The 20450-nt window shown below is 36.6% G+C and overlaps 1 protein-coding gene across 4 annotated transcripts; it reads left to right on the forward strand.

Moving 5' to 3' along the window:
• Positions 1 to 1418: 1418 nt before the first annotated feature.
• Positions 1419 to 20101, forward strand: LOC106958139 (cingulin-like protein 1). Of its 4 annotated transcripts, none has more exons than XM_015049900.1 (19): positions 1419 to 1519; positions 4577 to 5450; positions 5523 to 5617; positions 7730 to 7835; positions 7913 to 8008; positions 8087 to 8235; positions 8856 to 8997; positions 9079 to 9291; positions 10283 to 10489; positions 10578 to 10682; positions 11479 to 11631; positions 11765 to 11935; positions 12145 to 12297; positions 14867 to 14956; positions 15852 to 15935; positions 18097 to 18221; positions 19260 to 19368; positions 19459 to 19622; positions 19693 to 20101. In XM_015049900.1, exons 2-19 carry the CDS (start codon positions 4596 to 4598, stop codon positions 19772 to 19774), a joined length of 3099 nt encoding a protein of 1032 aa, XP_014905386.1. In that variant the 5' UTR covers positions 1419 to 1519; positions 4577 to 4595; the 3' UTR covers positions 19775 to 20101. The 4 variants fall into 4 exon arrangements, with proteins under 4 accessions (XP_014905386.1, XP_014905389.1, XP_014905390.1 ...); XM_015049903.1 differs by having other exon boundaries at positions 19696 to 20101; XM_015049904.1 differs by having other exon boundaries at positions 5550 to 5617.
• The last annotated feature ends 349 nt before the right edge of the window (positions 20102 to 20450 follow it).

Genomic DNA, 20450 nt, shown 5'->3' on the forward strand with positions numbered 1-20450 from the left:
ATAACTGATGTTAATTAGAAATAACAGTTAATATATTAAAAATTGATGTGTTGACGACTTAATAATTTCATAATCTTTTCATTGTGCACTGTAAAACATTTGAGCTGCATTTAGTTGTGTCTACTGTCTTCAACTCTTTAAGTCAAATACATTTATCCAGTTTTAGATTTTGAACCTAAATGTGAGTTTGTGAAAGATAAACTTACAGCAGTAAGTTGTGTTAACTTTTTATTAATTTAGTAAAACCTCAAAGAGTTGAATAGTTTTTAAGTTAACACTTGAGGATAATGTCCTGTTCACACTACATGTCTGAGATTAATTCATTGTGATGTTTAATAAAATTCATCATCAGATCAGAAATATTGTTCATGCAGTTTGAAACAAGAAATGTTATTATTTTAAAGTAAAATAAGTGTTTTAACTTGATATTGTGAGTGAATAATAGAGAAATGTGGCTCTTTAACTAGGTGAGGACAGTTTTGTGAAATAATTATTTGGTTTAAATTGCAGCATTAAGCTAAAACTCACAATTCAAGATTAATAAACTTTAAAAGCAATGTTTGGACAACTTGTCTCTTGTTGTTAAATCAACTTCAGAACTTTAATTTCTGAGTTTAAACCAAAACAGTTTTCTTTGTGACTTAAATTGCATTTTCAAGGCAGCAGATGGACTTTCATTTTCAACTTAAACCACCTTCAAATGTTCCACAGTGCATAAAATATTAATAGAAATAACAGTGATTTCAACAAACCTGTTAATAATAATAATAATAATAATGCAAAAATATGTTATTATTAAAAATAAAGCCTCATCATTCATCATAGAGTGGAGCATTAAGTAGGTAAAACAACAAAATTCAACAATAAATTCACAAGGTAACAGGAAAGCAAGATTAGGGCTACTGAAAAAAAAACAACAACTTCTGACTTTAATCTCAGAAATCTTAGAAAAATTCAGAGATTAAAATCAGAATTCAGAGATTAAAATCAGAAATCTATTTCTCCTAGTGGCCCTAATCCTCTTCCGTAGATGTGAGCACAATTCACGAGGGATGTTGGGTTTTTCAAAATAAAGCAAGACGGAAAAAAGTCATGTCAACACATCTGGATAAAACATGATTGGGAGGAAATCCAAAACAACAACTGCCAAAAAAAAAGTTAACTATGAAAGATAATAATAAGAAAAGTATTGAATATTAATCCGGAAATAAGCCTCTTTTTTTTAAAAAATATAACTATTACAAACGTTCAGCTGTGTTTTCACCATCATGTCAGCGCACTTATGCGGACAGCTGCCGCTCACTCTGCGGGTTTCTGTTGCGTTTTTACGTCAGCCCGCCCGAGCAGCAGCGGTCATATGATGAGCAGCCGCGCGGAGTGACCGCCTCTCTGAGCGGGACTCCGGGATCCAGTCCGGGCGGAGGCAGAGCAGCCGGATCGCTTCGAGGAGGAGGAGGCGGAGGAGGAAGACCTACCGCTCCTAAAACCGGACACACACACGCACGCACACACACACACGGTAAGTTTCTGATCGACTTTAAGATCTCACACTGTTTTATCCCGTTACTTTACGCAGCAGCTCGTTTAAGTTAAAGTTTGAAGTGTGAAAGTTTAGTCTGTGCAGAACCAGAACCTCACACGCCTTATGGATGATTTCCTTTCACATGCTCCCTGTTGCCAAAATGTCCACCAACAAGAAAATAATGTGACAAAAAAGACTTAAATTTACGATTAAGATATATATTTTCTTCACCAGTGGGTCATCAAACTACTTTAAGATGTCAGTTTGAAGGCTTTAAATGATAATGTTATTACAGAGATCCTTTGTTTGCCGTTAGCGCACAAATTTTACCCTAACCGTAACCCTTAACCTTACAGAGATCAAAATATGTTGTATTTCTCTTAATCTCATCACTTTTAGTCTGCAAATGTGTATTTTAATACCATTTTTTTTTAGTTTATTAAAAATAAGATCAAGTTTATTCTCTGTCAGTGAAACTTTTCCGTGTTTTCTGTGTTTTGGGTGAAGTAGTTAAATGACAAAAAGAGAAAACTGAACTGGTTAAAATCATAATGTCCAGGTCAGATGCAAAAGAAACAAAAACGGGTGTTGTGAAAAAATCTTATCCGTTCCTCTTTATTTATAAGCAAAGACACTTGGATGACTTTATGATCAAATGTGCAATCTATGCACTGAAAGCATCTCAAAGTTGACAAGTCAGTTCAAAAATATTTTATTTATTCTTCAGAAAAATGAAATGACACCAATCTTTTCCCCTCCACTTCACATCGCATGATTGTAAAACGTTTGTCGTTTGTTACCAACACAGACGTGTTTTGAGAAGCTCAGCTACACAAAACAATGAAATAACAAAAATAAGGTGAAGCCAGGCAACAAAACCTCAGTTTACAATCAACAGTTTCTTATTGTTCCTCTTGGTTTTTGAGATAATTATTATTTTCATCTGCAGAGAACTCAACAGTCTAATGATGGATGTAAAATCAAAAAGTTTTCCAGGTTTACATTAAATCTCAAGGGAGCAAATAACCATTTTACCTCGAAACTGTATGAAGGTTTATTTCAAATCTGTGTGTGATACTTTTTGCTGTTACTTTTACTAAATTAACTAAAAAAGTTGATGCTTTGTCTGCATCATAGTTTTTATCATTTAGTTCTATTCTGCATAGCTAATATACATCACTTTCTGTGATGTATGCTTCACTTCCTGTGTGGAAAATAATCCTCTGTTCCGTTTTCAGTGATTTTAAAGTTTTATTTCTCGTGTATTTAGCTCATTTTCTTTGAGGCGTGTTTTTCCTGTTAGCTTTCATCACCAGTAATCCTTATTATGCCTGCAGACGGACGTTTCACCACCTCTATGTCTCTTTACACTCAGTTCAACGTCCTGGACTGCAAAACGTATTCATGCTCCATTTCTCACATTTTATTACTTTAAAACCTTAAAGTTTAATGTGTTTCATTGATAAACACAAAGTAGTTTATAACTGTAAGATTATAAACTACTTTGTATTTTGTTAAAAATACTTAACAAAAACAAATAAGAAAATGAGGTGTGCCTTTTTTTAGCCCCTTTTACTCTGATATCTCTAAATAAAATCATAAGTAACTAGTGGCCAACTTTGTTTTAAATAGCCTAAAAAAGGCCGTGTACTGAAAGAACAACATATTTAAAGCAGTAATAAAGTCTAAACTGTCCCACAAAATGTATATGTTTTGCATTTAAAATAAAATAAAAATTCTTTGTATGTAAATCAGATCTCAGTTTTAGCCTCACCTGATCCAAATTCAGTAAAAAAAAAAAAAAAAAAAAAAGCTCAGGAAGTCATTTATTCTCAGTGCAACAACCATTTTTAACCAAACTAAATGACATCAACCTACGGCATCAAAGTTTCATTCTATGCACAAATTGTTGATATTATGATTGTATAAATGTGTTTTATTTTATGATTAGAGAGTGAAAGTAAAATTTCCACATTGGTGAACAATAAAGTTTTAACTGAGCTTAACTTAACATACCTTATCCAATATTAGATAAGTTATACATAACATATCTTAATTTATCCTAATTTAACTTAACTCCACTTTTATAATCTTAACATAAATATCTTTTAACTTTATCTTATCCTAATTCAACTTAGCTTATCTTAATTTACCTTATATAATCTTAATGTGCTTTATCTAATCTTAGATAAGTTATACATAATATGTCTTAACTTATAATTTGACTTATCTACTCTTAAAATACACATCTTGTATTGATTTAATTTATCTTATCCTAATTCAACTTATCTATCTTATTTAAATTATACATATCTTAACTTATAATTTAAGTAAAATGATCTAATCTTAACTTATCTAACATTAACATACATATCTTTATCTTAATTTATTTTATACTAATTTAACTTAGCTTAGCCTAACTGAACTTACCTTATCGAATCTTAACATACATATATTATCTTATATTACCTTAACTCATATCCTATTTTATCTTTACTTATATAAATGTGTTTTGTGTATTTTAGGATTGTCTCTGACTAGTTGCCAAGGAGAAATTTATCTTAACATAGTTTTTCCACTTAATCTTCCTCCCTTAAGCTGCTTTTAGGTCTTCCTTTAGCCGTGGATTGTGCAGAATGAGGCTCTTGAGACGATCCAATATTGTTTGCAGCACAACGCCTCCTCTGTTCGAGTGTTTCTGCCTCATAGAGGCGCATTTATAGACAAACATACTCCTCAAGCGTTATCCCATGAAGTGGGTGACGACACCCGTCGCAGTCGTCATGCAGCCGGTTCATCTGGACCTGTACAATAGTCGCCCTGTCATTAGCGCACACAGAAGGGGGCTGTTTTCATTGCGCAGCAATATTATCCTCTCAGTGCACATTCATTCTGCCGGGTGCAGCTGGAGAGGAGCGCCCAGCATGTCTGCCACTGTGCACACCAGGGCTGTTTTGTAAACAGCTTGCTTCGCTGTACCAGCCTGATGCATCAGTTTTCAAACCGCTCTCCCATGCAATGCCAGTCTCTGTCTAACATGCGGCGTTATTCCAGCAGGTTAGGCAGCGGCAAGATGGAGTCTCACAGACTCGGCGGCTCCACGGAGGTCCAGACGCAGAGGGGCTACATGCTGCAGCACCGCCCTGCAGCAGCCGACAGCCAGGACAACCTGTTTGGAGTGAGAGTGCAGGTTCAGGGATTCAAAGGTCAGCCTTACGTGGTTCTGAACAGTTCTGGTCAGGAGATCCACAAGGATGTGTCTGTCATAACCCATCAGGCGGGTTACAACCCCGGCGTGGTGAGGAGGTCTGTGGATGAAACGCAGCGGAGGCCAAACTCTTCTATTGGGTTTAATTATCGGAGTCAGTCTGAGATCCTGAGGCCGTACGACCCAGGAAATACCAACCAAAACTTCTCCGAGTCCAGACACGCATCGCTTTCTGCTGAGCCCGCCAAACCCAGGATCCCACTGCCTGCCGAAGGCCCTGCAGACGACCCGGCAGATCTCAACCACGACCTCACATCCTCCTCAGAGGGACACAGCACCCCGCTGTCCCCAAACGCAGTGGACACCGACTCCATCATGTCTGTCGGCAGATTGATAAGCCAGTTCAACAGCAGCCTGCAGAGGGGACGAGGTCCGAGGAACAGGCTGGACAAAGAGGCGTGCCGGCGCTCCCGCAGCGTGGACAGCAGCCACACCTCCAGCTCCTCTTCCTCGTCGCCTTCAGCCAGCAGAGCGTCTTCCCTTAAGGGCAGCAGAGGAGAAACCCCAGCTGGGATTTATCCCCCTGGATCAGCCAGGGCGCGCCTCCTCGGCGGAGAATCCGCTCGGACAAACAGAGTCGAGGAGAGCAAGCGGAGCAAGGGACAGCAAGGGAAAGAGACGGCAGCGCTGTCCAAACCGCCGGACGAAAGAGACGCACAGGTAACGAGGTTGTCAAGGAGCTACGCAGGTTCTTAGGAGTCAGTATTTATTGGGTGTATGTTCCCTAACCAGGTTACTCCTGATCTTCTGAAAGGACAGCAAGAGCTCTCAGCAGATCCGCCTGAAGAAGCAACAAAGCAAATACTCTTCACGTGTCTGAAGAATGGGTGAGTGCAGCGCAGGTTCACAACAGACCAGAGGGCGATTTGCATTAAAAAGGTGTGCAAAGTGGAAATTATAGAGCTCAGTTAGGTTAACTGATTACTGCAGCAAGCTTAGAAGAAACCTCAACTCTTTATTTCATTTGGAGAAATGTTCTGTAAGAACATGCAGCTTTGAGACACAAACTCTGAGGTGGATAAAATACCCAAACATTTTACTCAAGAAAGAGTATTTCAACATGTTTTTACAGTAAAAGTAAAAAGCAACCATCCAAGAAATTACTCAAGTAAGAGTAAAAAAGTATTTGGTAAAACGTTTACTCAAGTATCAGTCATTTAATATTTAAAAATTACATCATCAGACGGACCAAATTAAAAGTTAAGTGGAAATGTTGGTATTTTAAGGATGAAAATGACAATAATTTATATAAGTAACAAAAAAATAACAAGAACAGGCAAAAGAAAATGTTTCCAAATCAGTTTCTTTCAATATAAAACTAACAAAAACTGCAGCTGTGTGTCTGTGTCTGGTGAATTTTTGGTTAAAACATGGTTGTTTTTCATTCAGTGGGTAGAAAATCCAGAAATTTTACTCAAATAAGAGTAAAAATACTTCAAAATAAAATAACCCAAGTAAAAGTAAAAAGTACAGCATAGTAAAAATACTCCTAAAAGTACATGTAATTGAATGAGCAAAACATTCAGAGCAAATGTATTCATACCTCTTTAACTTTTTACATTTTACAATTATTCACTTCTTTATGTTGGACATTAAATTCCAGTAAAATATATTAAAGCTTGAAAGATGTAAGAAAGGAAACTTCAGTGGTTATTATTACTTTAGCAAAGTGCAGAAAGCCGCCTCTAAAGTAACCAAACGACAAGGAAAATGTTTTTGTTTTCAAGGTGTTTTACAAACAAAGAGCTGTTCTGGATTATTTCCTGTAAATTTGTACAAGATTTCTGTTGTCTAACTAGTTAAGCTTCTGTTTGCCCAAGTGTAGCTCATAAATCGAGGTTTTAAAGATGGCGACACTAACAGCTTCATGTAAGAATTTATGCTTTCTAGTAAAAATGAAGCTTTCATGTGAAGAGGGTTAGAGCCACTAAAAAAAATAATAATTTTGATAATTAAATCAGAATTGGTTTTTCAGTGACCCAAATAATCTTTCATATCAAAAGATATGGAAACAGAAAGTGAATTATTTATTTGCTTTTTTGCCTGTTAAACATTTATATAAGTAGAATAATAACTATAAAACCAAACATAACAGTTTTTAAAAAAATACAAAATTATGACAGTTGACATTTCTGTCTTTAGCATCTTATGTCAAATTAGCTTTAATAATATGCAGATGTGTCTTATTTCTAGGGTTAATTCTGATTATGAATGTATCTTACACTAACGCATAATGTTTATTACTCTAATAAATTGGACCTAACTGTAATTGAATTACTGCATGGGATTAATAACATCTTCTAAACTGTAAACTTCCATAACAAGCTGGTATTTAGAACAGAATCAAAAGTACTTTGTACAATTAAAATAAGCAAAAATATCCAGGCAGAGATCTGAAACTTTGGCCTTAAATTTGTGTTTTTTACACCTGTGTTCTTCTTCCAGCTTCATTTTTAAACACCAATTTGTTATTCGAAACATCAAACCATTTACTCCAAACATCTCAATATAAGAGTTCAGAAATATTAATGCTGATTCACAGACTAATCATTTTGCTTGTAAAGAAATTAGATTTTTTTTTTCCCCTCTATGAAAATGTGTTTCGGTAACTTTTTTTCCAGCGTCGTTTAGTGGTGATGAGTTAGTGGTTTCACAGCTACGTTCCTGCAGGAATCTGGCTGCTGTTCCAGCTGTGTGAACTCAAACTCCCAGTAGTCAGGAATGCAAAGCATGACGACGGTTTCACTGATAAAATAACTGCTTCTTCTGGAAAATATTAAACATCCACCAGCTCCTGCTTCGTACCCAGGGAGGAAAATATGTTAAAACAGAACTCCTGCTCTCCTCTGGAAGCTGGCAGGGAATTTGAAACTTTATCTTTTTAAACAAAAAGTTCCTGCAACTGCGGAGCTTCAGAACTGAGCGTCCTTTTTTTCCAGGAGCGCAGATGATGACCCCACAACCCAGAGAAAAGTCAAACTGCTGCTCGACAACATCAGCGAACTCAAGTCCAAGGCTGCGGAGAGTGTGGAGGAGGAGGAGAAGGTGAGATGTTCACCAACATGGATCTGCAGGATTTATGGAGGTGACATAGTGTTAATTAGATTTTTGTTTCTCTGCAGGCGTCTGCAACAGGAATAAAAGCGCTGCAGGAGAGACAGGCAGCTCTGGAGAAAGAAGTCGCACATCTCAAGCAAAAACTTGGCATTGAGATTAAGGTGCAGCACAATTCATCACCTCATGAGTTTCTGTGGTTGTGTTTAATGCGTTGCTGTTTTTTTTTTGTTTTTTTTAAGAATGAAATGACTTTAGCCAAAGCTTTTGAGAAAGCGAGGACGGAGAAGAAGAAACTTCAGGAAGAGTTGAACAAAAGTCAGACGGAGCTTCGCAAACTGAGAGAGAAACTGACGGAAATCGAGGCAGAGCTTCAGTCCACCAAACAGGAGTGAGGATCCAACAAAGTTTAAAGCTTTGGTTTGCTTTTAAATGATTTATTCAAACTTATGTTATAATGTAGTTTCTTATGTAGCAACCTTTACCTGGTCACTAAGCCTATACTAATGCTTTTGGACATTTAAATAAACAGTTTGAACTGTGGGGAAAAAAATACATTTCTCCTAAAATGTCAACACGTTATTGAAATGTTAAACATTTTGTCACATTACAACCACAATCTTTAATAATTGTGAAGTGGAAGTAGCTAGATGTTTTTATAAATATAAATCTGAATAATTTGATATGTTTATTCTTTTTTTTTTTTTTGCTTTGGTTTTGAATTTTGAATTTTTAGATGTTTTTCAGAGCACCCAGGGCGGCCATCTTGTTTTACAGCTTCTACTATGATGTGGGAACTGGACAGAATTTGAGACATCCACAAAACAATAGCAGAGCGTAATAGAAAAAAGCTTGCCACACTATTCAGATTAAAACAAATACTGATACAGTGCTACGTTTTGGTCTGTTCACATACAATCTACTGAAGTTTGTGAAAATGTGGAAAAGTTGAAAAGGTGGAATTCACCGTATGAAAGTAAAACCCTTCCTCTGTGCTTGTCGTTTCTTCAGACTGATTCAGATGAAGACGGAAAGAGAAAGAGCTAAAGCGGAGATGAAGGACCTGCAGCAACAACTCTCCGAGATGCACGACGAGTTGGACCGCGCCAAGAAGACCGACGTGATAAATACGGAAAAAGAGGTTCTTCTTCAGGTGAGCCAGACCACATGAGTCAGGAACTGGTTCCTCCGCTGACCTCTGACCTCTTTTTTTAATGATGGGTGTGTGTGTTAGGACTTGGCACAGCTGCGTGTGGACTTTCAGGAGATGCTGCAGGTGAAAGAGGAGCAGGAGGAGGTGCTGCACCACCGGGAGATGGAGCTGAGTGCCCTGAAGGGGGCGCTCAAAGAGGAGGTGGAGACTCATGATAAATACATCGCTGCTCTGAAGGAAGAATATGAACAGGAGCTGGAGAAGCTGCTGGTTGACCTGCAGCAAGCAAAGCAGGTTAGAGAAACTTTCACTAAGGGACAACTGTAATGTACGGAGGCCCCTGAGGGACATGGGGGATTCTTTCTTCTTTGCATTATTTTTGTATGACTTTATTCTTATAATATTATGACTTTATTCCTGAAATATTACAACTTTATTCTTGTGATATTATGACTTCATTCTTGAGATATTATGACTTTTTTGTATTATTTAGACTTTATTTTCATATGACTTTATTCTTGTGAAGTTATGATTTTATTCTTGTATAATATAGACTTATTTTTGTATGACTTTCTCAAAAAATTATGACTTTATTCTCAAAATGTTACAACTTTATCCTCATAACATTTCAGGTTTATTCTCTTATGACTTTATTCTAGTAATGTTATGATTTTATTTCAGAATATTACAACTTTATTCTTCTTTTAGTATGATGTCTTTATTGAAATATTATGACTATTTTTCTATTACTTAGACTTTATTTTCATACAACTCTGTTCTTGTAATATTACGACATTATTCTCAAAATATTGCAACTTTTTTCCCGTATTTTTTAGACTGTATTTTTGTATGATTTTCTTGTAAAATTGTGACTTTGTTCTCGTAATATTATGACACTATTCTCTTTTCTTAAGATTTTATTGGCTCTAGTGGCCTTTATTTGATAGTTAATTGACAGGAAAGTGGGTAATGAGAGAAGGGGGAAGACATGCAGCAAAGGTCGCCAAGGCCAGGAATCAAACCTGCGACAGCTGCGTCGAGGACTAAGGCCTCCATATGTGGGTTGTGCTTAACCCCTGTGCCACCACAGCACACGCCATGACACTATTCTCATACCAATTTATTCTTGTATGAGTTTGTTCTCATAACATTTTGACTTTATACTCATAATTTAATTTTATAGTATTCTTTTTCTTAGTATGGTCCTAATACTCCGGCATATCCTATAGCAGGGGTCCATAATAATCAGATTTATTTTAGCTTTCTTTTTCATTTTGCCTTTCAGAGCAACGCCTACTTGGGTCAGGAAGTGGCTCTGGTGGAGGAGGAGAAAGGTGCAGCTAAGGTGCAGCTGAAGGAACTGATCCAGGAGAGAGACAACCTGAAAGGAAAAGTCCGAGAGCTGAGCAACAAGGTGGAGCAACTGAATCAGGCCGTCCAGGAGTTTAAAACCACAGAGAGGATGATGGAGCAGAGGACGAAGCAGCTGGAGGTGAGAGGATGAAAAGTAGAGACATTCGTCACTTGTTTTTGTTTCTAGATGATCTTAATCTCACTTCCTGTTTCCCCTTCTCCCTCAGAGGGAAAAGAATCAGGTGGAGGAAATGCTGGAGGACGTGAGGAGGAGCGAGGAAGAGCTGTGTCAGTCTAACCAGTCTTTGCTTTCCCGCTTGGAGGATGTCCAGGTAATAAGAGCAGAATGTCTCGTAAAAGTATTCATACTCCAGCGTTTTTAAAACACTTCTTCTGAAATGATTAATGGATTAATAGTGATGATTGAAATAACTAATTTAGTAAGCGATTAATTGCTAAATGGAAGATATGGACTCAAAAAAACACACACTCAGAGCAGCAATTGAGCCAAAATTGTGCAAAAAATAAATATCCTCAGATAAGAAAAAACAACTAAAAAAAAAACACTCAAGTCACAATTTTGACTTCGCTTGGTTCAAATTCTATAAAACTAATTTCTTATTTAGCAACTTTATCTTTTTTTTTTAATCAGTTAATCCAAAAATTAGTGAACAGATTAGCCCTAATCTGGGTTGGTGTTAGGTGAAAAAGAAATGGTTGACTTTCTCAGTTTTGCTGCTGATCCTAATTATCTTTATCTTATTCAAAAAGGGAACTGAATATTTTTTAATTAGCATCTTTTAATGTATTTTTAATATCATGTAAAAAAGGCTAAAAATATACAAATTTACCAATATTTTTTTTGTCAATTCGTCATCAATAGATAGATTAATCGATAACTAAAATAATCACTAGATGCAACTTGAGATACAACTTCAGATATTAATGTTCTCCATTGTATTTTTACGTGTTGGCCAACTACATAAAATCCCCAACAAACGCAGTATTGTTAGTTGTTGCAGCATGACAAATGTGGAAAAGTTGAAGCGATCTGACAGTAAATATGATAATCAATCATATCTAGATTTCAAATTATGATCCGTGAACACGCATCCTTTTCTGTTTCAGAGTAAGCTGACCAAATTAAACCATGAGCACAAGGATTTAAAGGAAAAGCTCAAAGAAGAAAGGAAACAAGTTGAAGAGTTGTGGAAAATCAAAGCAGAGCTGGAAGACGAGAGGAGGATGCAGGACAGGGCGATGGAGCAGCTGCAGAGAAAGGTGAGAGGGACGAAGTTCTCTGCTTTTCGGAAAAATGCATGAAGTTACTTGAGGTCAGCAGATAATTTATGAGCTTACGAAAGTCCAAATATTCTTAAACTGAAGTGAGTGTTGTGCTTATCTGGCTGCTTAGATGAACACCATCATGGAGGAGTGCGAGGCGTCCACAGATGTGCTTCAGCACCAGGTCGACGAGGCCAGAGAGAGGAGTCAGAGGGAGCTGACCGAGCTGCGCAGACAGCTGCAGGAAAAGGGAGCAGAGCTGGAGAAATCCAGACAGGCAGCCAAAAAACTGCAGGAAGAGGTGTGGCATGCATTGTGCAGCATTCTGCAATATGTCTTAGTCAGCAGGATGATGAGTCAAAGGCATGGTGGAGAGATTAAACTTATCTTGTTTCAGGTTTTTCGATTAGAAAAAAATGACTCAGATGGAGTTTATCTGTCTGATCCCACCCGAAAAGAAATTAAAGTTTGATTCTTCCTCCTTTGGTTGCTGGTCTGTTCTCTGGCCAGCTGCTTCCTCTGGAGGAGGATCTGCGGCGGTGTCACAGGGAGCAGCAGGAGGCCCAGCTGAGAGGCCGGCAGCTGGAGCAGCGGGTGGAGGAGCTGGAGAAGAAGAATGCAGCCGCGTTGGAGGACCGGGAGCGCCAGACTAAACTCATGGAGGTATAATTATCACAAATGAAGAGCGGCAATAGCACAGATACAGATAAAGTGTTACTGTGTCATACTCTGTTTATCAAGTTTAGGGTTGAAACGATTCCTCGAATGATTCGAGTACGTCAAGTATTAAAATTCCTCGAGGAAAATTTATCTGCCTCGAAGCTTCGTTAAATCATGTTTTATTTTGTAGTGCACCGTGTTCCGGCCGGATCATTATTTGTGGTGGGCAGGCTCTTACTTCCTTTAATTTTGCGGTGCGATGTTTGGACTAAGGCAGCTTTTGGTGGCGACGGAATCGCGTCGTTACGGTTTTGGAACGAATCGATGTAAGTAAGTACATCGAAGTAAGTAAGCTAGGAAAGTAATGTAAGTAAGGTAGATAAGTAAGTAAGAGAGAGAGAGAGAAAGATCCGGATTCCTTGGATAATCATAAAAATATTCTATAGAGTACTCGGTTACTAAAATACTCTTTTACAACAATCCTAGTCAAGTTACTTGGTACTAGTAATTAGTTACTTTACTGATCACTTAACGTAGTTACCTTTAAAAAGCCTTTAAGCACTTCATAGTTCTCATATGACCTTACAACTTGGGTTACGTTCACACTGCAGCCTGAAGCGACCCATTTCCGATTTATTCATTTTTCTTGCCTTAATTCCATGTGTATTTGATCTTTTCATGACAGTTTGAACAACACAGATCAGATTTTTTTTTTTTTTTTTTTACAAATGCGGGCCAGGCGACTTGAATTTGTGATTCTAAATCCGATACGCACCTGATCTTTTCAAACGTGACCTGAGTGTGAACGTCATTGATACTCGACAAACGTCACTATTCTGCGCCCTGATACGCGCAAGCGGCAAGAAAAACAACCATGGCGGACTATAATGAGGATTAAGTTGTTAATGTCCTGGCTCCGGTCGGACAACAACTTTTAAAATGTAAGATATGCTCCACCATTAGCATCCATGTTTACTTCCGCAAACATTGAGCATTTCTTCTTCTACTACTTTTTTATGGCGGTTGGCAAAACACTACTGCGCCCTCTACTGCGCATGCGGGACACTTTCGGGTCATTTACAGGCTATGAGTTTTAAACTATGTAATTATGTATTTGCTTTGACTTGTGTCTGTTTTAATATACCTCAAATGACACGTATTTTTTTTTAATTTCCGAATGTTTTTCCACTCGATCCTCCTCACCAAAAGCAAAGCTTTGGTAAACAGTGGCAGCGACTCAGCACTATTTGTTCTGCTGATGACAAAACACAACATTGGAGTGTTGACACTGCGTATCAGCTCAGGAGCCTGGTGTTTACAGTAAAAGGTTATCAGACCTGTCCGGGTGTTTTTAGGGATCCTCCTACCTCCTCATCCTGCCTTCACCGCTCAAACACTCTCTGCAAAAGAAAAAAAAAAGTCTGAAGAGGCTGCAGTCTGTAGTTACTGCCTTTTATTGCCTTTAATGCTTAGTTTACAATAAAATAATGTTTTTACAAACAATACAAAAAAGACAACATGAAATACCTTAAAACACTAACAAAATCGAAACACAAAAACATAAATGAACTACAGCAACACTGCAAAAACACAATCTAAGTATTTTGTCTAGTGCAAATATCTCAGTACACTTGAAATAAGACAAAATTAACATGCAAGTAACTTTTCATCGAGCTTTTTTAGTCAGTAATTCCTTAATATTGATGAAACAGAACTAGGTCCACAGGCAGATGTTTTTTATTTGCAGCAATACTATTTTCCTATTTTATAAGTGAAATAATCTGCCAGAGGAGCTTTTTATCAATATTAAGGAATTATTTGCTTAAAACAAGCTTCTGTATCTTGCTGAAAAGTTATTTGCAAGTTAGTTTTGTTTTAATTCAAGTGTACTAAAATATTTGCACCACAAACTAGAGAAAACCATCCATGATTGACACTGGCGTATAAAATTTATGTTTGTTCCAAAGTGACATCCGAGTACAGTTTTATTTTAGTTTCATTTTTAATTACCTGCAGTTTATCCAGATTTTGACCAAACAACTGAAAAATACTCAACTTGTCAAAGAAGTTCTAGTTTTGCAGAATTATTTTTCTCATTTCCAGAGATAGAAACATATGAAAAAGAAGTAGAAAAACATTTAACCCTTACATCACATTCAGTTTATATTTTGTATATTGTACAACATATAAGGCTTATATTATTTACTCTTGAAAGTGACCACTTTTACATTTATTTCATACAATATAATGAATTAAATTTCAAAAGAATCATATAAAAATTGTTAGTATATAATGTCAACAAATGCTTTCTATATGATTTTTTTAACTTATTCTTTGTATATATGAAGAAATACCATTACATATAAGTTTTTGTATGAGAAGTACGTATTTTAGGGAAAAAAATGTTTTTTATGTTTTGTGTGTTTTGATTTTATTTTATACGTATTATGGTGATGCTTCTCCTCATTTTAGTCCGTTGCTATGTTGTTTCTCAGTCTCTGCTTTCTGATTCCTAATTTTTGAAGGATTTTTTAAAATAAAAAGCACTTTATGCTGTTCCTTTCTCTCTCAGGACCGAACCAGGCGGCTGGAGGAAGATCTTAACGATGAGCGCAGCGGTTCAGATCGCCTGATGGAGCGATTAGACAAAACTAAAGAACAGGCAGGTTTATTTTTTCAGCATTTACTATTTGGTAATGTATATAAATGTCCTTATTTTATCTTTTAGGCGTTACTATATGCTGCCTGTCTGCAGTACAAAGTCCCAGCCCCACATCTGTTTTTATTATAAACAGATGTAGTTCTCAGATTTCCCCTCTAAAACAATGGGAACTGCTGATTTGTGTGACCGGCGTGGCTGTTTTCTCTAAGCTGGGTTTCAGGGCATTGAGACACAATTTCTGATGTTTTTGCAAAAGATTCACATCTTCAGCCTGCCTGTAAAGTAGGCCATGATGTTTTTGGAGCTAAGTGCTGCAAACTAATTGACACACAAGTCTATTTTGGGGTGGAGAGTAAAAAGCAAAAAAAAAAAACAACAGCTAACCACTGTGAGAAGCTATTCACACTCCCTTCAGTGGGCCTCTGGATGTTATTAGTGACGAGTCTGATGTTCCTGCTGAAACCAGACCAGATTTACTCTACAGTGTCTCCTGTCTTGTAATAACAAATGATTGCGTTTTCTGTCAGTATTGAAGGCACAGTTTCATATTAAATATCATGGCTAGAAGTAATAATTACTGCTGTCCTTCCATAATTTTCATTTTTGATGTATTCTGTCGGGACTTTCTGTAACAGAGGAACACAAAGTAGCATGTGACACCAAAATAAAGGTGTCTATAAATCTTACAAGCTGAAATTGTGATTAAGAGACTGATTATAAAAGATTTATCTATGCACAAAGACACAAAAAAAGTGCTGTGAAAAACTGCCCTTTTATAGATTTCTGGTCTTTTGGATCTGCCTCACATTTTCCTCCAGGATCTTCTGACAGAGAGCAGAACGCAGGACATTGCATAAGAAAAATAAAAATTGTCTTTTCTGTTTGTTTGTGACAGATGGATCAGATGAGGAATGAACTGCTGCAGGAACGAGCTGCCAGGCAGGATGTGGAGTGTGACAAGATGAGCCTGGAGAGACAGGTACTGAATCGAGTCGTTAATCAGATTTACCATACAGCAAGTCCTCACCTTGTCTCAAAATGACTCAGAATCTTCCCAAGACAAAACTAACTTACAAGTAGCTTTTCAGCAATTTATAGGAGCTTGTTTTAAGTCAACAATTCTTGGATTCGGCATATAACTTTGGCTGAATGTCTACTATAAGGAATTAGCTGCCATTTTTAAAGAACTACCATACTACTTAGTCTTTAAAATAAAGAAAAACATATAATTTTACAACAATGAGTTAGATTATTGTGATATTTGTGGAAATCGATGCATTAAAAAAAAGAAACCCAAAGTCTAAAATCTAGAAAAAAAAGAAAGGAATTTAAAAATGATTACAGCAGATCTTCTTGTGGAAATTAAAAAAAGAAAGCTTCTGACTCTTTTTTTTTTACTTTATTTCAGTGAATAACAGCAACAAATATAAGTGTGTATGTACCAGAAGATTAGCCAGGGGGAGAAAAAAATTAAACATAATAATCATAAGATTATGACACACAGTACTCTTGCACTAAGAAAACAATTGTACTGTGTGCCAAAGAGCCTCATGTTAAAGTAATTTAAGACAACAGATCTTCCACAATCTCAAGTTGGTAAAAAGCCCATATTGTCATTTTTACTTTTTGATTAATTTAAGGTCTAATTGTAAGCAAATATTGCTTAAGTTCAATCAAAAAAAAACAGAGAAGCCTCGTTTTGTCCTCAAAAATGTGCATTGAAATTTAGTTTTGTTAAATTTGATATCACATCAATATTTGAAAGAAAAAAAAAACATGAGTTGGTTCTTTATCATTTTTGGCTGACGTTATTGCTTGTGGAAGGAAGGTCCAAAGAACCACCTTTGTCAGTGGAGTCACAGGTTGCAGATCCCTGGTGTAGACACTGCTTCACTGTAAGTGACGAGTGGCACCAGTTATGCAGGAAGACTGCATTTCCTGTTGGAGGGGTGAAAGGTCAGCTGGCTGGCAACGCTCCTGCTTTGGAATAGCTTCAAATATTAACACTGACAGTGCTGGATCCAAAGGACTATAATTAATTAATTAATTAATAGATAGATAGATAGATAGATAGATAGATAGATAGATAGATAGATAGATAGATAGATAGATAGATAGATAGATAGATAGATAGATAGATAGATAGGTAGGTAGGTAGGTGAGAAAGATGGAGCTAGCTCATTAGCTAGCTTAGAGCTAGCTAGCTAAATAATAAGCTCTGAGGATAAGTAGGGAACTGTAGCCTAGCTCACCAAGCAGCTAAATCAATTAAATAGGACCGGGTCTAACAAAAGTAGGCTCAAATACACAAAATGTTTTGAATATAAAAAAAAATCAACAACAGATGAGAAACAAAACAATTTATAAGAGTAATTTGCTGCTAGCTAACGCTGATGCTAGGTCAACTGTTACCTCCAAGAGTTATCCAGTTATTAGTTTTAGAGGGAAATGAAACATCCTAACTATTGTTTTTGGGAAAAGGTCAAAGAGAATTTGAGGCCAGACTGTTGAAGCTGGAAAAATAATTTTCTAAACCAGTGGTGTCCAAACTGTTTTCCCTGAGGGGATCAAAGCTGGCAAATTTAAACTACTGGCAGGCAACAAAATTCATTACATTAAAAATGAAAAAAGAAGAAAGTTTTTTATGATTTATTTTATTTTTATTTACCCAACAATTATCATTTTTATTAATCTGTATATCACCAAAGATCCATAACATTAAGAAATAAACCATTTACATTTTTGGGGTAATAAATTGTTTTATATTTGACTTATAAAATCACCTAAAGGGCCCTCAAATGGGGCCCGGACCACACTTTGGACGCCCCTGATCTAAATCATGCTTTTAAAAAAAGTAAAGTTTACACTCATTACAAGATGATCCACAATCTGGTAATTGTAAGTATTCTCTGCTAATGTCAAACTGTATGTGGAAATGTTCTTAACATTGTTGTGTTAAAGCGTTGTGTATTATAAAAGTCTGATGATAGTCCAAAAAAAACAATTTCTTTTAATTTTGAAATTCAAGGTTTAAATCTTTTATTAATCAAAACAAAAACTACAACAGTCCCAGAGAGACAAATGTGTGAAATCATATCAGAATCTGAGCTTCAAATTCTCTGGTTGGTTCCTGTTTTCAGAATAAAGACCTGAAGAGCAGGCTCAGTCATCTGGAAGGATCCCAGAGAACAAACCAGGACTCACTTGTCTCCAAACTCAACAGCCGAATCCAAGAGCTGGAGGAGAGGCTGCAAGGAGAGGAGAGGTCAGAACATTCTGCACAAATATTATCTATCACACTCTGAAATGTACGCTAATTATGAGTGTACCACTCTGTGGTTTCATGGAAAATAACGGTCAGACACAATGCCCTGCAAAAGAACCTGTAGACGTAAAAACACAAACTTTGTCACATTTTACTGGAAAGTAGCACATAAGTGGGAAAATGGCATTCATCCTATCGTTTATCATTTATCTTGAACAATTTCTTGTCATGATAGGAATTTTGAGTTAATGCTGTATTGGTAAATTTTAATTAATGTTTGGGGAAAAAACTGACTACAGTGTTATTTTTACCATGTTTGCCACTTTTTTTCCATGAAAGCATCAGTAACAATCAGTAAATATGATTAAATAAAGTCTCTTTCTGCAGTCTAGTGAGATAAATCATTCTTAAGAGACATCCTGAAGAATCCAGTTTCAAATAGCAATGTTTTTCAAAAGCAGTATTTGTACTTGTGACACTATGAATGCTGTCCACAGCTTAAAGAAGAACTAACAGCTTTTTATCATAATTGTTTTATCATTATTATAATAGTAATAATTCTGCTTACATTGCCTATTGCAATATAATTTTATTGATTTGTTGTCCAGCCCTGCTTCTAAATTGTGCTGAAAAGTTACTTGTAATTTAGTTTTTTTCTTATTTCAAGTGCAATAAGATATTCGCATGAGAAACCAGACCAGAAATACTTGGTAAGATTTTGTGTTTTTGTTGCTACATTCTTCAGATTTCTATTTGTAAAAAATAAAAGGAAGATTACATATTATTTTTATTCCACTTAACACTTTTGTACAACTTTGTGTTTATCTGTCACATAAAATGTCAATGAATTCTGAATTTAATCCAAGAACATGAGAAAAGCTGAGGGGACATTAATAGCTCTGCACGGTTCTGTGCTTGCTGGTCTGTTAAGCCCTCGGATCATTTTCTCTGGTGTCCCACCAGTATCACTCATCAGCTAAGGCTTTGGTCACACATGGCTGCAGCAGCAATGTGATCTTTTCACGGTTTACCTCTAAGGGAAAACAACAACCTGCAACAGGTGAACCGCAAACTAGAACGCAAAGTGAAGGAGATGAAAATACAGGCGGACGAGGAGCACATCAACCTGCAGAGCCAGATGGACCAGGTAGGAAAGCCCGAGCCTTTGAGGGAGGGATTGGGAAGGAAATGGCCGCCGCTTGGCGTACTGAGAATGTTGCTTGGTTAAACTTGGCAGCTGACTCAACGGCTGAAGACGGCGAAGAGGCAGATGGATGAGGCGGAGGAGGAGATTGAGCGTTTGGAGCACGGTAAAAAGAAGCTGCAGAGGGAAGTGGACGAGCAGATGGAGGCCAACGAGCAGCTTCACGGCCAGCTGAACGCTCTGCGCAACGAGATGAGGTGACGCTCCTGCCGCCATATGTCTGAATCATCTCTTAACTCTCCTAATTTCACTTTTTGTGTCATTTAGTAGGCGTAAGAAGAAGTCCCCTCCCTTCAAGAAGCTTGTGGAGGAAGATCTGAACGACACGGACGATTTCGGTTCTGATTAAAAAAAAAAAAGTTCTGGACTTTATGAAGAAGTATTGTTCTTACTGTGAATATGCAGTACAGTTAACAACTCAGGTGTGAATTATCATTTTCTAACTACTAGTGGTGCTTTGTCAGTGCTGACCTCTTGTGGTAATATTTATAACAATGCATTGCATTTTGATTTATGCTTTGTTTTCTATCTACAAATCACTGTGAGTTAAGATGGCGTCAATCTAATCTGAAGCAGATAAATACTCAGACAAAAAAAAACTCTTTTTTAACATGGACCCTTGTGTATGTACCTTTGGAAAGGGGAAAATAAAATAAATCTGAATGTTTTATGCTTGTGCAGCGGTTTTGTCTTTGACCAAACACACATTATATTTATTTATTTATTTATTTTTATTTATTAATTTTTGTTTGTTTGGTTAGTTAGTTAGTTAGTTAGTTAGTTAGTTAGTTAGTTAGTTAGTTAGTTAGTTAGTTAGTTAGTTAGTTAGTTAGTTAGTTAGTTATAATTAAGACCTTTTCTTGCACAAGTAAAAAATACCAAAACACACAATTATGAAAAACTAAATGAAGAAAAAGAAACAAGACAAAACTAATACAGAAAAACTTTAAAAGACCTTGTATGGAGCTCTGGTAGTGCCAAAAACATGTATATTTTGGTGGTTTAAATTTTTTTTAAAATGTGAC

This window comes from Poecilia latipinna, unplaced genomic scaffold, assembly GCF_001443285.1.
Source record: "Poecilia latipinna isolate Pla-1442-1.1 unplaced genomic scaffold, P_latipinna-1.0 Scaffold965, whole genome shotgun sequence".
NCBI lineage: Eukaryota > Metazoa > Chordata > Actinopteri > Cyprinodontiformes > Poeciliidae > Poecilia > Poecilia latipinna.

What these genes read in the sequence shown, in the direction of transcription:
- LOC106958139 (XM_015049900.1), top strand. Translation starts at nt 4,596, where the DNA reads ATGGAGTCTCACAGACTCGGCGGCTCCACGGAGGTCCAGACGCAGAGG. An exon ending in ACCTGCAGCAAGCAAAGCAG is followed by an intron (nt 9,292 to 10,282) that starts GTTAGAGAAACT and finishes TTTGCCTTTCAG; the next exon opens with AGCAACGCCTACTTGGGTCA. An exon ending in GCCAGACTAAACTCATGGAG is followed by an intron (nt 12,298 to 14,866) that starts GTATAATTATCA and finishes TTTCTCTCTCAG; the next exon opens with GACCGAACCAGGCGGCTGGA.